The 18,028-nt window shown below is 43.8% G+C and overlaps 2 protein-coding genes across 2 annotated transcripts in view; one reads left to right on the top strand and one right to left on the bottom strand.

Moving 5' to 3' along the window:
- Positions 1-1,100, top strand: part of AVL9 (AVL9 homolog (S. cerevisiase)) — a gene marked incomplete at its 5' end in the record, with an annotated part of 20,439 nt that extends 19,339 nt beyond the window's left edge. The window contains one exon of the mRNA XM_010015178.1: positions 550-1,100. Within this exon, the coding sequence (XP_010013480.1) occupies positions 550-644 (95 nt within the window). The remainder of the gene's footprint in view (positions 1-549) is intronic.
- Positions 1,101-8,523: 7,423 nt separating this feature from the next.
- On the bottom strand, positions 8,524-14,573 carry KBTBD2 (kelch repeat and BTB (POZ) domain containing 2). Its single transcript, XM_010015177.1, has 3 exons — positions 14,404-14,573; positions 11,642-11,807; positions 8,524-11,244 (listed from the first exon to the last, which is right to left on the bottom strand). The coding sequence occupies exons 1-3, from the start codon at positions 14,571-14,573 to the stop codon at positions 9,709-9,711; spliced, it is 1,872 nt and encodes a 623-aa protein (XP_010013479.1). The 3' UTR covers positions 8,524-9,708.
- Positions 14,574-18,028: the final 3,455 nt, after the last annotated feature.

The raw sequence follows: 18,028 nt of genomic DNA on the forward strand, positions 1-18,028 counted from the left end.
GGTCCCTCAGCCCTTCCCCATCACACTTGTGCTCCAGGCCCTGCTCCAGCTCCGGTGCCCTTCTCTGGCCCCCTCCAGCACCTCAATGTCTCTGTTGCAGTGAGGGGCCCAGAACTGACACAGGATTCGAGGTGCAGCCTCAGCAGTGCTCAGCGCAGGGGGATTAGCACAGGGGGATTATCATCTTGCAGTGCCATACAATGTGAGTTCACCCAGTGAAGAATCTGATAGTTGTTCTGCAGTAGTTTGCCAAAAGTTGTTTACTTCCTCTTTTATTCCACTGGAGCCTTTCTACTCTTTTTGCTGCTGTACAAGCTGGGAAGGAGTGCCTTTCAGCCCAAGGTCTAGCAAGCCTTCCAGGGCAAAGAGCAACATAGGCCATTAGTGCTGACCTACAGCGTTCGAGTTCTTTGCATAGTTTCATACACAGACTCTGGGCTTGGATTTTAAATCCCAAATTGGATGGCTGGTTGTGTGGCTTTTCTCTGTTTCTTTGTAGTGGCTTGATAACGATAACACTACACTACTGACCTTTGTTTCGTCATGCAGGCCAGTCAGTTGGAGGAGCCTTCACAAGTGCGAAATCAGCTGTGTCATCCTGGTTTTCCACTTTTACACAGTCAACCCAAAACCTCGGGGATTGAACGATGGTTTTCCACGATGCTGCTGAATACTTCAGGTGCAATCCTTCCTCTGAGCTGTAGAAAGACTGCTCCGAAACACAGGAGCGGAGATTGACTATCCAGGACCAAAACAAGGTATATGTTGCTTGCAAGCAGACATGGAATGTTATTATTCAGCTTCTCTAGAAGTATAGAAGAATGGTGAGTGTCTCCATGCAATGGGATGGCATTTCCAATATACTGGTTGTATTGAAAATGACTACTTTTTCTTTCAAACTGAGCCTTTATAAAGACATTAGCAAACAGGGCTTGTGGCAAGCCAAATGTGTTTGACTTTAGATTTGTACATTTTCTTGGATGTTGAAAATATTTATGTAAACTACTTATATTTTTCAATCCAAATAGCCAAATGTTGGTGAATTCTTGTTAGAAATAAGCAGAGTATAAATACTGATTCCTCTTTAGGGTTGGACTCAAGAAGATCTCTGCAAGAAGTATACATTGGAAACCCTCAAAGGGTTCCTTCCAAGCCAGGTGGAAGTTTTTCACCTGCAAACTCAAATCAGCAGGGTGCAGAGTGAGACTGTGGCCGTCTTAAGGGGCTTATTTTTCCCTTTATCCTCTGTAGCCATGTACAGTTTGCATTATTCTAGCTCTCTCTGTCCCCAGATCTGTGTGACAGTTGTGAAATCAGTATTTTCTTGACATCATGCAGTGAGCCTTCATAACTTTACGTATGTTTCGGCTTTGTTACCCTGGGATGTGAAGGGAATTCCATTTGGCAAGATCTCTTCAGGAAAAGGATAACAAAACAATTCTCCCAGATGGGGATTGGATCACAGTCAGTTTTGTGAGATCTTGCTTTTTGATGCTGTAATTACACCATCAGTGTAGTTACATACGTATGAACGCAACGTACTAAACCCGCCTCAAACTACCCGCGTAGCAAACTCTGCGTGGCTTTACTTTAATTTTTGTTCCAGTAAAGTTATGAAGACTCTTCCAAATGAAAATCAGCTCTTGTCGGTTTTCTGTGCTAACTCAGGGAATGTTCTGTTTGGATTGCTACCTTCTTCATAAGGAAAGAACACTAGAGAGAGGAACTGACATGGTTCGGCTCATATCCTTGTGTGAAGAATATCGTAGCTGATATGAAAAGATGTGGCATAATGCTGTATTTCGTGTGCAACATGCATGAGGTGTTTTCTGTATGCACTTCCTCTCTGTGTGTGCCTCTCTATGCCTTCCAGCATCCCCCCATGAGAGCTGTTAACAGTTTCTTCATGACATTATCAGATGTTCCAACTTTCTGTAGTAAAAGGCTCTTAGTTTATTGCCTCGTCAGTATCTGTCAGCATTTTGCCATGTTCTTTTCTGGGGCCAAGATTTCAAGGCATGGTTATTTCATTTCTTCTGTTCCTCAAATAAAAGACAGCAGCTGTACAAGAGATTAACCAGAAGGCTTGAATGTAATTTGTGTTAAGAAATGAAGTTCTTGTTCCTTTAGGTGCGTTTGAGAAGCCCTCAGAAAAGCCACACTTGTATCACTGTCCAGCAACTTAGTTTTCGGTTTTATTGCTTCAAACAGCAATTTGAAAACACAGGGTCTGGTTTAAAACCTTCATTAGTTTTTTTTTCCAGGACTAACTGGATAGAACGGCTGTGGAAAACCTGTGAGTATACAGCTAGTATGAGTAGTTTCATTTGAGGAGGGCAAAAAAGGCCCCTAAAGCTCTACTAATGTACTGCTTCTGACATACAAGTAAAATGTATCTATAGAACTGCTGTGACTATTGCTCCTGGTCTCTTGTGTGTATTTGTGTATCTCCTAAGACTCCTGATGCTCTTTTCTGTTTTATTCCACAACTCTGTAATAGGCATTTAGATCTTTTCAAAGCCTACGTCATACTTGACAGGCAGGAAGAGCTCTGGTGAAGTAAGACAAGGGCTGCATTTAGCCCTGATGAGTCTGGAGCTTTCTGATTCAGCATGCAGATAAGAAAACACTCCAAAATAATCAGTTGCTTTTGTGAAAGGGCCAACACACAGTCTGCTCTCTGGGGTTTATGTGCTCAGGCTTCATGTTGTAGTGAAGACTGAAGAAAAATGCATAAAGGATTTAAGCACTTACAAAAGTAACTGCAGAGCTTAGGGCACTCTGGGTATATTTAGGTTTAGGTGCTCACGATGGTGAGTTCTAGGAGCCAGGCAAGTGACTGGTATTTCCATGTGAAAGGTATAGAAATGGGACCTTCAAGGATCCCTTTTCAATGTCTTTGTCACCTCCTCACCTGAGTTCTTCTGCAGAATTCTGTGCCCCAAACTTGTATAGCAGATTAGTTATTGCTATACAATTTGTTATGTCCCTGCATTCCCCGCACTCCCACAGACTCCCTCGCTGGCCCAGGGACATTAGGGATGATATTAGAAAGCTGGCCTGGTTTTTGGCTGTTGCTTGGCTTTGGTAGATTGGTCTGAGGAAAGGCAGAATGAGGTGTCTCTGCAGTGCTAAGGTGCTGCACAGCCACTTGCTGCTTTGTACAAGGACTCTTAGGATACTTCACAGCGTTTCTCTCATGGGCAAGAAGACCAGGCAGGTCTTTCTCTGCAGCCTTTTTCCCACTGTCTCCATTGTGGAGCCAGACACACAACCTGCTTTAAGAGTACTTTCTGTTCTTTACAAATGATAGAATGAGAAACTTGTGTCCATTTTCAGCCTTTTTAAGAACATGCTGCTAGCAAGTCAGGCTGTGGTTTTAAACTCGGACAGCGATGGAGAGCGTGCAGCAGGTGGAGATGAAGTGATATGATTCATAATAGGTGGTCTTCATGAACGTGTTCGTTTCCTCTTTGACACATGTTGAACTTACTTTCAGGCGGTAGGGAGGCATGTGGCCACTGAGGTTCATCTAAGCACATGTAGTCTTCATTTAACAGTTGTAACCTCTTTAGTTAAATCCAATGCAAATGCAAGTTACTTTCTTCCTCTCTGTTTTCAGATGTCCAGTGCAAGCATTGGTATTTAGACAGATTTAGGCAGCCAGTTGCCCTTTCCAAGGCCCTGACATCCATTTGTGCCCTGCAAGGAACAGAGTCCTACATCAGTTGGTGATAGTGCCTCTAATGAGTCAACTGTGAAGCTGTTGTTTCAGATCTCCCATGACGTGTGTTGCAGAGGTATTTCTGGCTGCTGATGTGCAGCAGGAACCGACTCACAGGTACTACAGTAACACACCTCTCAGAGTCCCCCAAACCCACACCACCAAGTACTGTTCACCTAATATTTCATTTCACTAAAAGGTTCAGCACTTTCCATCAATCATTTTCATGTTATAACCTTAATCCCTGTGCGCATCTGACACCGGTTCCCTCAGATAATCACAATGTGATTACCAGGTTTAGATCAGTGTTCTAGTACCTTGCACTTGTTTGACCTTGTACATGTTTTAAAGCACCTTTTGTAATGAAATCTAGTCTTCAGCCTAAGCAAGCCTCTGATTTCCATAGCAATTATTACTAAGCAGAGCAACTAAGGTGGCAGTGTTTAGTGGTGAAAGTGAAGGCATGAATGCAGTTTTTAAACATAGAAACTGTTGTTTGGTAATGAAACATACAAGTAATGTATTTGATTTTTCTTGTCCTGCTTGAAAAATAAATACATCCAGCCTGTTTAAAGCTCTGTCTGCTCAAAAAGCTGTGTTATTTGAAGAACTGAATCCCACCTGAAGACACTTGCAGGCGTCTGGGTTTGGTATTGGTAGCTGCTTGGTTCAGGCTGGCAGTCTTTTTGAAGCTTGTCTTCCATTTAAACTGCTTGTGCTGTTGCTCCTTGCAAATGTAGGACAATAGGAGCCTCGAGTGTGATTTTTGATCCCCTGCTGGGTACTGCTCATTGTGAATTGATTAAAGCCTTCAGTAGGTCACAGAGCTCTCCTGCATCAGCAAGAACTTCGGGTACAACTACAATGTGGATGGAGATTTAGCTTCACAATAACACATAGTTCATGGGGATTGTGACACCGAGTCAAAACCAGGGGGCTGAGTAAATGAAGTGCTGCACATCCAGTCCTCTGCCATGCAGAGCTGTTTTGACATGACAACTTCTACTCTTACTGTCCCTGTCCCTAGCTGAGAATGATCTGGTAAATTGCTGCAGGCTCAAACTGCCTCCAGTAAGACTGGGATGTGAGTTAGATGAAGCTTGTGTCTAGAAAAGGGTTGCAATTCCCCAAAACATGTTAAAATGTTCCAGACCACATGAAAGAGAACTCTGCTTCCTGTTGTCCACATGGTGTCATTTGACTTTCTTGCAGGTATTTAGTTTTCCTTCAAAAAGGCAACATGGAGAGTATCGATGAGAGGCAGAAACACTCCACTATTATACTGTGATTAAAGATGTGCTGTCTTTAATCCTATAGCAGAGGAGAGACTGGCTTAAAAAGCAGGCACAGAGCTTTAGTGCTGTGATGTTTCTGGTCTTTCTTTATCAAACAGTAGAAGTAGTGCTTGGATCCATAAAAAGAAGTTAACTAGTTTAGTAGTGACCCAGACGCAGGTTACTTTATTCCCTCTAATTTGACATTGTGTGTGTGCACCATCTGGACACAGGTGGAACTCAGAAATCAAGGTGTCTTGTTGAGTCCTTCTATACAGGTTCAGAATTGCCTGATCATACATTGCTGCTCTTGTAATCCTATTCCAAAATCAACTGGTAAAGAACAAGGTAGGTTTTTTGTTACTTCCCTGCCTGAATGGGCTCATGTTGGTGAAAGCATAATTATTGTTTGCCTTAATAGCAGCAGGGAAATTCTACACAAATTTCTTGTCTTGTCTTGATCTAGATCACCAAGAAAGGCACACTGCTTTCTAGAAAGAATATTCAGACTGAAGGAAGCCTAGTTACCTGAAGAGAAGGCAGATGTAGAGGTGGGGAACAACGTCACTTGCATGCTACATGAAACAGATGGGAAACACTGCAGGAGTGAACTTGGTGGGTCCCTCTCATCTCTGAATTCAGAGACGTTGTGAAATGCACACAGAAACACTGTGGAGAATTCCTAAGTTGAGGCAAAACAGCCAGTCAGAAAATAACACTGAGCTTAACGTGTTGCCTGGTATGACCTGTGGCTACTGACCTTTGGTGCTCTTCATGAATTGCAGGCATATACATTTTGGCTTGTGAAATGCTGTGCTGAGGAGTGTGTCCTGCAGGAAGAACACGTGCTCAGAGGTCAGTCAGCAGCCACAGCTCTTGCAGTGCCTAAATAAAACCTCAGTGTCAAGATGTAGCTTGATGTTTAGCACATCAGCTGAATAGACTCTTAAAGCCTGTGTTACATCACTGCCTTTTTATTGCCTTGTTTACAGGCTTTTGGGGCATATTAATGCAGTAGAGTGCGTGTCTGTATTCAGTACAGTTCACTGTTTCAGGAGATGAAGTCATGTAACATTTGAGGTGACCAGTCCTACTTCAGCACTTCAGGAATGGTGTGTGTACACTTAAACCCTTTCTTTGCTGAAACAAAGCTACCTGGAGTCCCAAGTTAGACCAAGCCCCAGAAGAGCTATGTGTTTTAGGGCAGAAGGGGAGAAAAGTACATGCTTTTATTACTCTTTCACCTTCATGCCTGTCTCACCTTCTCTGTTAGTCCTTTCCTTCCACATTGGAGTTTAATTCAGTACCGATGCAGGTCTTGCTGGTTGTGAGTGATCCCTGCATTTTACTCAGGCTGCTAGTACTCCTCCTCCAGGTTACGAGTTCTGTGAGTAAGAACTCTGCCTTCCTGCATTGTACTCGTGTTGTAGGAGGGAGACGACTTTAAATACTTCTGGAGAGGAGCCAAACAGAACTGGGTCTGGCTAATGTTGAGCATGAAGTGGAAAGAAACTGGTTTTAAGGGCGAGTCTGCCTCAATTAAAGCTGCTTTCATGCAGGAATCCAGATCTAAAAAGCAAACACTGTTAAGGTCGCTGTAAATGGGAAACAGAGGAAGGAAAACACAGGCTGCTGCTGAGTTCAGGTATCACAATAGCTTGTCCACACGTGTTCCACAGTACTGCAGTGGGGCAGGTGCTAGTGCAAGGGAACAGAAGCATTGAGAAGTGACATGAGAAATGTGAAAAAACAAAACTTTAGAGTTTTATCAAATTATTCTCCCCTCCCCCCCCCAAATTAACCACCCCTGTGATCCTGTTCTTTTTAGTCCTTCAGGTGGGGGGAAACTGAAACTCTGCAGGACTAACTTAAAGGAATTCCACCGAAAAGCAGCAAGTTTTCTGCTCCCACAGCCAAGTATGAGGACATAGAGAGTGTTTTCATTGGCACTTGCATGTAAATGTACTTCAAAGCCATGCCTGGGTTGAACAGGCTGGTATTAGGGGTGAAGCTTTGTAGTAAGATACTAGTTTAGAACTCTGTGATGGCTTTGATCATACCTGCTCCATTTATGAGAACTGTGCTTCTCAGCTCTTGTCTTCGTTCCCGCAGCAGCCTTTCAATCTAGCACCAGTGCCCATCTCCAGGCACATGACTGCAGTTTGCCTGCACAGTTTCCTTCTCCAGTTATGCAAGGAAAGAATTTAGACTTGAGAATAGCATTTCCCAGCTGTGTTTTCCTTTGGGGTTGAATACTGACTGCAGCCAACTAGTTGTATAAGCAATTGAGCTAAGAGCTAGTATGTCTTCAATGGAGTCACTACAGAACTGCTCAATGCTTGACTAGTTTAAGTACTGTATTAATAATAGTAAATTAATTTACAATAAGCTACTACATCATCTTAGACCATATAAAATGCAGGTAAGAGCTAGAACAGTATAGAAATAATACATTAAAAATGCAGACTAGCAGGAGGTCATGTATACCAGCTGTGGTTTAAGTCCCAAATGGATAAAATTAAGGACAGCTCTTCCAGGTTCCATGAGGCAACAACTGCAGCCACTGCAGTTTAGTCACCTATTTCCTATTCCAATTTACCCTTTTTCCCCCTTCCTTTGGTAAGGAACTATGCATTAGATTTTGAACTCAAGCTGAAGGTTCTCACACAGCAACCCCACTGTGCTCCTTCGCCAGCTACAGCTCATCTCCAGGCACTTGGGCTTGTCCTGAAGCCTCCTGCAGCATGATACACAGTGGGCAGGAGGGAGCAGCCCCTTCAGACCAGCCTTCCTAGGGCCAGCACTCAGTTCTGCCCAAGGTATGTGATTATCTAAATCCCATTCTAAAGCACTATCATTGGTTTTCCTCTACTGTACACTCCAAGTGGGCTTGCAACTGGAGGTCCCAGGCTACATGTCAGCAGTACGAACAGCTTTCCAGCAGCTTGCCTCTTTCTGTTCTGTTGGACCCATCACTATTCTAGCTCCCATAAATCCCTGCAATAGCACAAAGTGCCGAGAGCATTAGGAAGAGTTTCATATAAGGCAGGTTTCTTGCCTGAAGTCCCTTTCCCAGTCAAAGCCTTAAACCTTTGTAAATCCACATAGGTGCTGTACTGTACTTATGGAACAAGGAACAGAATCAAAGGAAAGCCAGTGGCAGGCTGGGTGATGGAATCAGTGAATTTGTTCTTGGTATTAAAGACTGAAAATGGGTCTCCCATCCTCTGAGCTTGCAGAAAAGATCCCTCATCCTCTCCTTACTGCCCGCTCAATGCTTTCAGTTGAGCAGGGCTTCTCCCTTGCCTGGAGAAATGCTGATACACCAAAATCAGAGCGGGGGATTCCAATTCTCTATAATCCTTAGTTCAACTTGGATTCCCCTTTCAGTGACTAGTAAGCACAGCCAACTCCTGTGCTTCTCTCTAGGCTTTTCACAGCTCAACTATTTCCAGCTGCCTTCAACAAACTACTCTATGGATAGCAACTCGCTGTCCTTCAAGCAGAAAGCACGCTTAACTCCAGTTGGATTCAGTCTTTTTTAATAAATTAATGTCATTCAAAATACAGTGCCAGAACATGATGCAGCTGAACATGCTAGTAAGGTTTGTCATGAAGCACCTGGGTTCATGTTAGATGGCGGCACCCCGCTACTGCTAGTGGTTCCTGGGATTAATGCCAGAGCAGCACTAGTCATCTGCTCTCCTGCACACAGAGCACAGGATATTCCTGAAGTTTGCTCCCCTCCCTCCCCCGAGTAAAAAACCTGATAGCTAAGGGGTATCTATACACAATCACACTACAGTAATGCTTGTTATTAAATTAACAGAAAATAAAAGACCTGGTTAATCCACACTAAATCTTTGTTTTACAATGGAAAAATACATCAGCAGCAGGAAGTACTATACACGAGCCAATGGTACTGGAACACAGAGCGTGGAGGCATTTCATGATCAAAGCTCCACGCAGACCCGCACTACGAGGGCTGGCAAGTCCTACTCCAAGCCCAGCAACTGAAGTCCACACCTGGTAATCTACCAGCTGCTTGGAAGACCTGTATTCTAAATAGACAGGTATAAGTTAGTGAAAATAGGATACATGCACCTAACGATACAGCTTGACTGAACCTGCAGTCATCGTGCCCTGCATGTTACCATACAATGGAAGATCTACCCTTCCTACCACAGGTAGATCCATGGGATTTGTTTCTTTTTCTTTTAATGGCATTACTATACCAATATGAATATTAGTATTAAGTAAGTGCAGCACAGTCCTGCAGTTGGGCTGCACTGACAGTTAGGTAACTAGCACTTAAGCAGAATATCCAGAAGTAGTTCAAATGTAACTGGCAGATACTTTCAGAAGAGTTGTGACATCATCCTAGAAACAGAAACTACTTTTTTCTGAAGCTAATTTTCCTGAACTGAGACTTCATAGAACTAGAAATTAATTCTTTAGACAAGTCAGATGCTTAAGCTTATGATATACATATACGTTTCTCAATTATCAGATAATAGTATTTCAGATTATGGAAGCATATCTGCTTATTTCACTGATTCATACTGAATGGCGGCAAGTGTTAGGGGAGGGCATAAAAATACATCTTGGGGAAAGCCGGGTCTGACACTTCATTTTCCAGACCTGCTCTTTCACAACCATTTATTTCAACATAACTGAGCACAAAATCAGTTGCTCAGCCTGATCCGGGAGCTATACAGGTGGCAGAGTAACCATCTCCCCATCCAGCTCAAATTCATCGACTCCATCTGGTGAGAAGAGATAGGTTGGAGGTTTCCACGGGGACTCTTCAAGGCAGGATGGATAGAGCTTTCCTACAGTGCACCGAAAGTCCTTCCCCAGGTCCCAGAGCACACGTTCCGATATGTGCTGCCTCAGAAACCAGCGGTCAAGCTCCAGGTCGTACTGGTAGGTGGCGTACTTGGCTCTCTCGTTCATGTGGGTTTCTCGTATAAAGACACATAAAGAATTGGAGATGACGACGGCTCTGATGCAGGGGTCCGAGTACCGCTTGGCAGGGATGTTGGCTGCCATCCTCCACTCGTTCTTATTCACGTCATAGATTTCCACAGTTACGGAAGACCCATCTACAGTACTGCTGGGGAGCCTTATACCGGAATTGCTGGCAATATGCAGTCCTCCAATATAGAATATTTTGTCCCCAAAAGCAGCAGCTGAAGCAAAACACCTACTTGTTTGGCGCATGGCCATCTCGACCCAAGCGTCCGACCTGGGGAAGTAGCAGTACATCAGGTTGTACGCCATGACGTAGATGCAGTTGTGAACTGCTACTGCCGTGCTCCACTGCCACGCGCAAGGCAACGGGCTCACCATGCTCCACTCGTCTTTCTCGGTGTCGTATCTCTCCACAGTTCTCCTGTTGAGTTCTCCTCCGACACTGTCTCCTCCGATTGCATAGATGTATCCTTCACAGCAGACCAGGCACGGCTTTATGCGAACAAAGAGCATCGGTGTCTTTGGGAACCAAGTGTTTTGCTGTGCATCGAACCAGTAAAAGCAATTGACAGTTCTGAAGGCAGCCTGGAGTTTGCTGCTTTTACTGTGATTGGCTTTTGTGTTTTTGAGAGGAACCTGCCCGCCTGCTATGTAGATGTCATTATCAGGAGTTACAAGCGTCCCAACCTTATGCAAGTCAGCAGGAGGGTTGCAGAGTTTGTAAACCTTTTCTGCCTGTGGGCTGTAACAGACAGAAGAATAAAGACTACCAGGGTTTTCAGCAGCAGCTTCAATGAATATCATCATCTCCTCTTTCGTCATACCGAGCCTGGGCTTGAAGAACTTGGGCATTGATTTGTAGAGTCCTTGCACCACCACTGACTTATCATTAGGTGGCAAGCCTTGAAACCAGGCTCTCTGTGTCACTTCTGAAAGTGCATCAATGCGGATTTGGCTAAGAACAGAGGACAAGTACTGCGATCGTGACTCCGTGTTGTACTCCAGCCATAACATAGCGGCTTCACGCACTGTCTCCTCCTTCTCCACATTTAAATTGTCACTGCTTAAAATATCTATCAGTAGATCGTGTGACAGTTGCATGAAAGCCTCCTGGTGGTACACAGCAGTGAACTTGTGCTCTACCATTCTTTTAGCACTTTGCTTTAACTCCTCGCAGCTGAAGAGATCAGCAAAACTCAACAGACGCACACAATTCTCTGCATTAATCTTTTTGATTAAGTATTCTCTGCACCGCTGCAGCACATCATCTACCTGTAACACACAGAAGAGAAGCACTCAGTATTCCTGTGTGCAGCCTGTTCCTTCACACACATAAAGTGCCTGCATTTAGTGTTGAACAGAGCTTAGGCCTGGAATGCTACATTTACCCAAAAATTCAGCAGTGACTTCCTCAAGTGCTTCATACAGATCAAGCGCATCAGATGGTTATGTGTTTTGGAGGAACTACTCCGCTGCTAGAAGCACAATGGTTTACTTCCACCCTCCGTAGGGACTGTGAAGCAAGGAGGGATGGGTACAGGACACCTATCTGGCAAGCAAGTGCAAAATGTGAACAAGAGGATTTTGAAGCAGCTGCACAGAAGAGACTATTTAAGAAGATCAAGCACACAGCTGGGGGATGAGAAGCAGTTACTTCACACATTCCTACCTGTAAGAAGCAGGCAGTTTCGTACAGCTGCTCTACGGTGCCGTCGCTTATTGCCAAGTTACCCGTGTACGCGTAAGTGATGATGATTTGTAAGGTGGCTGCATCCACGTTCCTCAGGTGCACGTGTGTCTGTTTACTTTCACTCAGCCCGCTCATGAACATGGCTCTGTGGACAGACACACACATTCAGACAAGGATCAACAGTCAGTAAGCACAGCCACCTTAAGCAGTCACCTCTAAGGCTTCAATCCGAAAGGGGAACGGTCTTTTTGGGTGCCTGTTCGGTATTTACCATGTAGTGTTTAAGATAAAGCATTTGTACAGAACTTGCAGAAAGTACCATCAGTGCCTTCTGGAGGAACATTTTACACTTATGCAAACTCTTCTGCATTACTCAGAATTCTAAGGATTTGGGAATTTTAAGGCTGGAGATGAAAACTTTTTCTATGTGAGGTGATGATGAGAAGGCAGAAACATCCTCCAAGAAAACACTGCTGGAACACACACACAGCTAGATTTTAGATTCTGAAACAGAAACAGCAGACTTATGTAATGGACTGAGCTAAGTCATATCAACAAGTGTGCTCCTCTAGTAGGAGGAAAAAAGCTAGCTCAGAAAATAGAGCAAGGACTAGCACTCTGTGGAGTATTTCTTATCCATCAAAATGCTTTATATACCTATTGCCCATTCTGGCTTTTTAATTGTGACACAGTTAAGAACTAACTAGATTCTAATAGTGTAAACCAGGTACTTGCTAGTTTTCTTAAGATAGGGGACATTTATTTTAAGAGCTTAATATTAATTCAGGTTTGGTCTTTACAGTTGTACTGAAGATTCACCTCAAGGCCCTTTACATGTATTTGGGTCTTTTTAGGAAGCCAGGCATGAGAAGCTAGCAGGGACTGTGGGTGCACCCTACAGCACCTTGTACAAAGATGGTGCCTCACCCCTATCTGTCTTCTAAGCTCCTTAACTGAGGGCAACTTGCATCTTAGGAGGGACCACTGAGCGGCCAAGTGAGCATCAACTTGCCATGCAGGTAAGCAAGACGGTACAAGTGCCAGCAGACTCCTCTCTGTAGAAAGGAACAGGTAGCTGTTGGAGACAGCAGCATTCCAGCACAGAGAGGGAAGGTAAGCTGGCTGCAGTCAGACACAATGGCTGCATCACACCAAGAGATGTTTTTCTGCTCTCCCCCCACCTCCCCACAGCCTCCTTCAGGGCTATCAATTTTTCATAATAAAGCTAAGTTTAGGAAGCTGAGCATCTTTCTGTAAACCAAAGTAGAGAAGAAAAATAGAACATGACAAAACCACAAGCTCGATTCTTCTTTTAAGCAGTGCCAAAACCTCACACCATAAATAATAAACACACACATATGAATAAGAGATCTGACTGCACAATCTAATGCAGCACACTGTGTGGACTCGTGACAGCTTTCCAACCTTATGATTAGCCACCAACACTGAATCTGGCTGCATTTCCAGTGGCTGTTATTTTATAGACTGGTTGGAACTATGTCATCTGTGCAAGGCCAACGGCAATAATCAATGTTTGGTGATCACACAATGCTTGCTGCTAAAGAAATGCACCAGCCTCAGCTGAGATGAAAAGGTTTAACACAAAACCCAGCAGCAACAAACACTTCTATGCAAGTAATAAATGAACCCTCAAAGAGTTCTATATACAAGATAGCAGACAATGTACAGAAAACAGCTGAGAAGTGTTCTGCACAGTGAGCCCATCTCAATGAGAACCTTCCCTTGATGAAACAGGAAAGAAATGTCAGAATTGCATCAGGAAGGTAAAACATGGCTGGATGTCACCAAGACGAGTTTAAAGCTTCAAAATCCCTTCCAGACAGGCACACTGTGTTGCCCACAAAAAGTGATGAATCACTGCAGAACATTCACAGTGTCTCATCTTCTAGGAGTTACTATGAAGGTGTCTGCAAGCAGTAGCAGCACTTAATGTATCTTGTTAATAAAAACTTTTCCAAAGACAAAACCCAGGACACCTGGGGAGCAGGAGCTACTGAATTAGAAATTGCCACAGCATCTTAGTGAGGGGAAAAACCCAAACCAAACAAAACTACACATACACAGAGGGAAAAAAAACCCACAGGCAAAAAAGACTCACACAAAAAGAACGACCCTCAGGCAATAGAAGAGTTTCTGGCTTCTCTGCTGAGCAGAGCAAACCAGGTTATTCAGGAAAGGAAGCCATGAACATGCGCAGCAATCCCTACTTTTAGCAGAGGCTTCTGCTAAGAAACCACAGCTAATAAACCTGACAGTGGAGCTCCCATAGCCAAGTCTCAATAATCCCTTGTTCTCCTACGTTAGGAAATAAAAAAGAGATTAAGCATTTCTAGATTAAGGATGAACAGTAAGAAATTTACTGTTTAGTCAGACTTAATTAAGCTACGTTAGGAAATAAAAAAAAGATTAAACATTTCTAGATTAAGGATGAACAGCAAGAAATTTACTGTTTAGTCAGACTTAATTAACTCCCTAAAGAAAAGGAACCGTCACAAGTATAACTTTTTCTTCCATCTCCTGTAAAAACTACAGTACCTATCCAGACTTAAGTAACAAGATGCTCTTCTGGTGTAGGCACACAATGGTATTTAGGATTTTAATTATTACACTGATGTTTAAAGCTCTTAACACATTCATTATGTATCAATCAAGTAATTTTACACTCAAAACCAGGGATCACAGATTGCCTAGAATTAACAGATCCCACTTGGAATGCTTACCTGAAATAGGAGCTGCATGTTGCGAGAACCATCTTATGGCAGGGAAATTCAGTGCCCTCAACAATCAACACTATGTCAGTGAGCAACTGCTGTTCATAGAAGAATTTTAACTGCTCCAGCAAGGATACAGCATACTCTGTATTTATCTGCCTCTCGTCCTGGGTAGACATGACTGTATTCCATTAATATTTCCAGGACCAGAGAGAAAAGTCACGATCTTTTCACCAGAGAAAGGTCGGTTGGATGGTTCTGAAGTGAGAGCAGGTCTGTAGCCTTCAGAAGTGATACTGAGAAAGAAAAGGCAGAGTTATCTTGGCCTCCTGAATCAATGCCTTGGACCAACTCTTAGGTCATCCTGCTTTGACTCGCTGCCACAACGTGGTCAAAGGCTTTCAGGAGTGTCTGCAGAGCTCCTGGGGAGATCTGTGATGCAGCAAATGAATGAGCAGAAGCGAAGCCTGAGGTAGATTTCGTGGGACCATCTCGTGAACAGCAGCTGCACGTGAGTGACTGGAAGAAGGAAAATAAAGGTAGTTTACACATGAGCGCTTCGTCAAAACCCCTTTCACAGGTACCCCTTAAAAGTACTTGTCTAACACTTATTTCTAATCAAATAATTCCAGATTTCATCTTGCATCGTTGTTTCACATTCCAAAAGTCAAGGAATAACCCAGGTCACATTTGTCTAATGTACAAGACATCACTACCATTACAGTTCATGGTGAATGCAGAAATACCTTACCTGAAACATCATACTTGAAATTCCAGGCAAACATACACCATTTAGTGTAGGGCAAAGGCTGTAGGAATCCCTGCTGCCATATCACAGATCTGCTCAGAGTCCTGCCTCTAAGACAATTCAAAGACAGCTGTCTTTTAACATTCACTCACTTGAAACAGATCTGCTTAATTAATGCCACTTTAATTACTATTAATTTGGTGTCACTGATCTTTCTCAGGGAAGAAATACACACAAACAGGAATCTCAAACTCTTCAGTTTTCACTGGTTGTTTAACTGAAAGCCAGTCAAAATACTCAAATGCAATGTTCACTGGTCAAGTGATGCAAGTTAATTAAGAATCCCAGCCTGGGTTGGGTTGGAAGGGACCTTGAAACTCACCCCGTTCAACCCCTGCCACGGGCAGGGACACCTTCCACTAGAGCAGGTTGCTCCAAGCCCCTGCGTCCAACCTGGCCTTGAACACTGCCAGAGATGGGGCAGCCACAGCTTCTCTGGGCACCCTGTGCCAGCGCCTCAGCACCCTCACAGGGAAGAGCTTCTGCCTCAGAGCTCATCTCAATCTCCCCTCTGGCAGGTTAAAGCCATTCCCCTTGTCCTTGCCCTGCAGATCCTTGTCCAAAGCCCCTCTCCAGGTCTCCTGGAGCCCCTTTAGGCACTGGAGCTGCTCTAAGATGTCTCCTTCAGGAGCCTTCTCTTCTCCAGCTGCCCCAGCCCAGCTCTCTCAGCCTGGCTCCATAAGAGAAAGAAAAGGTGTTTATATTCAGGGGAGGAGAGACTGCTATCTGCTATAACAACAGGTATTTGCCTAAGTCTTCAGACCTCCATGTTTCAGGAGCAGTTAACTGCTGGAGTCACTGAACCACACGAGTATTGAGGATGTACAAAGTATTGCTCATCTAAAGCAGTGACCTGCTTCAAGTCACACCTTCTCACCAAATTAGCATGCATGCTGTCTCTGCATCCCTGACACTATCCTGGTTATCTGATAACAGCGTAACATGCAACCTAATCCACTGACAGATTTTGCACTGAACTTTAAACAGCTATAGAGACAGGCAGACCTCCTAAGTGCATTAGGCCCACAGGAATAAATAGCTTGTGGCTCTGCTGGTATCCTGGGTCTCTGTACACCATTGGTCTTCCTGGCTTAGGAGTAAAGTTTCAAGAACAATACAAGCTAGTGGATTAAGCTCTGTTGAGGCAGAGCATCAGCAGTACTAAAGCTTTAGCAAAGGAAGTCATTGATATCCTAACTTCCTATTCTGATGTAATTTTAAAGGATATAAAACTTCAGGAATAGGCAGAAAGAGCAAAACTAATGCACCCTGGTTTAGTCATCAGGCAACAGATCCAGACAAGGATGCCATGGAGAAACTGACAGATACCCGCTAATGAGATTAAGGACTTTTTGGCAGCATGTGACTGAGGGTCGATAACTGAAAAAGCAGACCTGTTCAACAGGAGACGAGCTGAAACCATGGCATTAATTACTATTAATAGCTGGAACATTTCAGTATGACCCTCAGGAGCAGAGAAGATTGAGGAGATGACAGGAGTCTTGTTGCAGAATATTTATGTGATGTGAACCACCTCTGAACTGTAGATTCATGAGGCTGGAGTCCTTGGGTTACAGCTGATCCCAAACCATGGTGTTTCTGTGATGGGCTCAGGGAGGTGGATGCACACGGTAGGGACGTGCAACATACATGACTCCTGTTTCCCACATCCATACTGTGCTTTGCTGCCAGTGACAAGCGTTTGCTAATGAACCAAATTTTGTGTTTGTCACAAAGTCAGGAGTCGCATCCTATTCCCTTGTAATGGAGTCATCCTCAACACTCCCGAAGAGAACAATAAAAACACCAAGGATCTGTACACTTCTGGTTTAAAATTGTTCATCATTTATATTGTCATTTGCCCAGGAGAAGCGAATCTGTTCAAAACATTTGGGTAAGTGGTGGAGGAGCATCATTTTGTGGCTGGGAAGACATCCTACCTCTCTCACGCCTCTGAAGAGTTCCATACAGTTTTAAAGGTGATGCTCTCCTTACTTTGGAGGCAGTGAAGTAAGAATCAGCTTGGCCAAGGCCACAAACTTGCCAAAGGAGAACTACAAGACGCTCTGTCTTCTCCAGTCCCAACATAACATCCCTCACTGCGCTGCACTTGTCCAGCATGTAGCTCTTCATCTCACCTGACTGACAGAACTATGAACGTTAAAAGATGTCTACAGATACACTACACCATCCTGGAGTTCTAGAAACTACCCACGAGTGGACATGTTGGATTTATGCATGAGAAGACCTATGGCTGAAGTTAGCTTTAATATCCTGAACTGAAATTCTAACAGACTAAATATAATCCTTGAATACAAGTTCCATGAATAAGACTTTCCCCTCCAATGATACCACTGGAACAACCGTGTTGGCCTGGGTAACTTCCTGGTAGTCAGCTATCTAAAGCAGGACTGGCAGGTACCTGCTGGAAGGCCACCACCACACTGGACTGCAAACTAACCCCAGGGGATCCAAAGTAACTCCCTATCAAGCAAGAGAACAACATTAAGCAACAGCTTGATAACAGGGTTTGTTTTTAAGTAATTATTCCTTTCAGCTTAAGTAATGACGTGGCTTTTAACACTTGTTCATGTACTTCAAATCTGAATGAGACCATTCCAAAAATTAGTCATGAGATGTTAATGAGTGCTGCGACAGGCTATTAATTGCCTTCCTTGAATCTCTTTATCTTCTGAGGTCAGGCAAAGACTGATAAACAGAGACACAAACTGCACTATGTACATGGAAGTGTTAACACTGTACATCGGTGTGTAACATGGAGTACCTATGTGGACTATTTCCAATTTAATTAGTAGGGAACGGTAG

This window comes from Nestor notabilis, unplaced genomic scaffold (genome assembly GCF_000696875.1).
Source record: "Nestor notabilis isolate BGI_N333 unplaced genomic scaffold, ASM69687v1 scaffold13355, whole genome shotgun sequence".
NCBI lineage: Eukaryota > Metazoa > Chordata > Aves > Psittaciformes > Psittacidae > Nestor > Nestor notabilis.

Coding starts and splice junctions, on each gene's coding strand:
- KBTBD2 (XM_010015177.1), bottom strand. CDS start 14,573: ATGTCTACCCAGGACGAGAGGCAGATAAATACAGAGTATGCTGTATCC. Junction 11,808..14,403: donor ACATGCAGCTCCTATTTCAG/GTAAGCATTCCA, acceptor GTCTGTCCACAG/AGCCATGTTCATGAGCGGGC. Junction 11,245..11,641: donor AAACTGCCTGCTTCTTACAG/GTAGGAATGTGT, acceptor TGTGTGTTACAG/GTAGATGATGTGCTGCAGCG.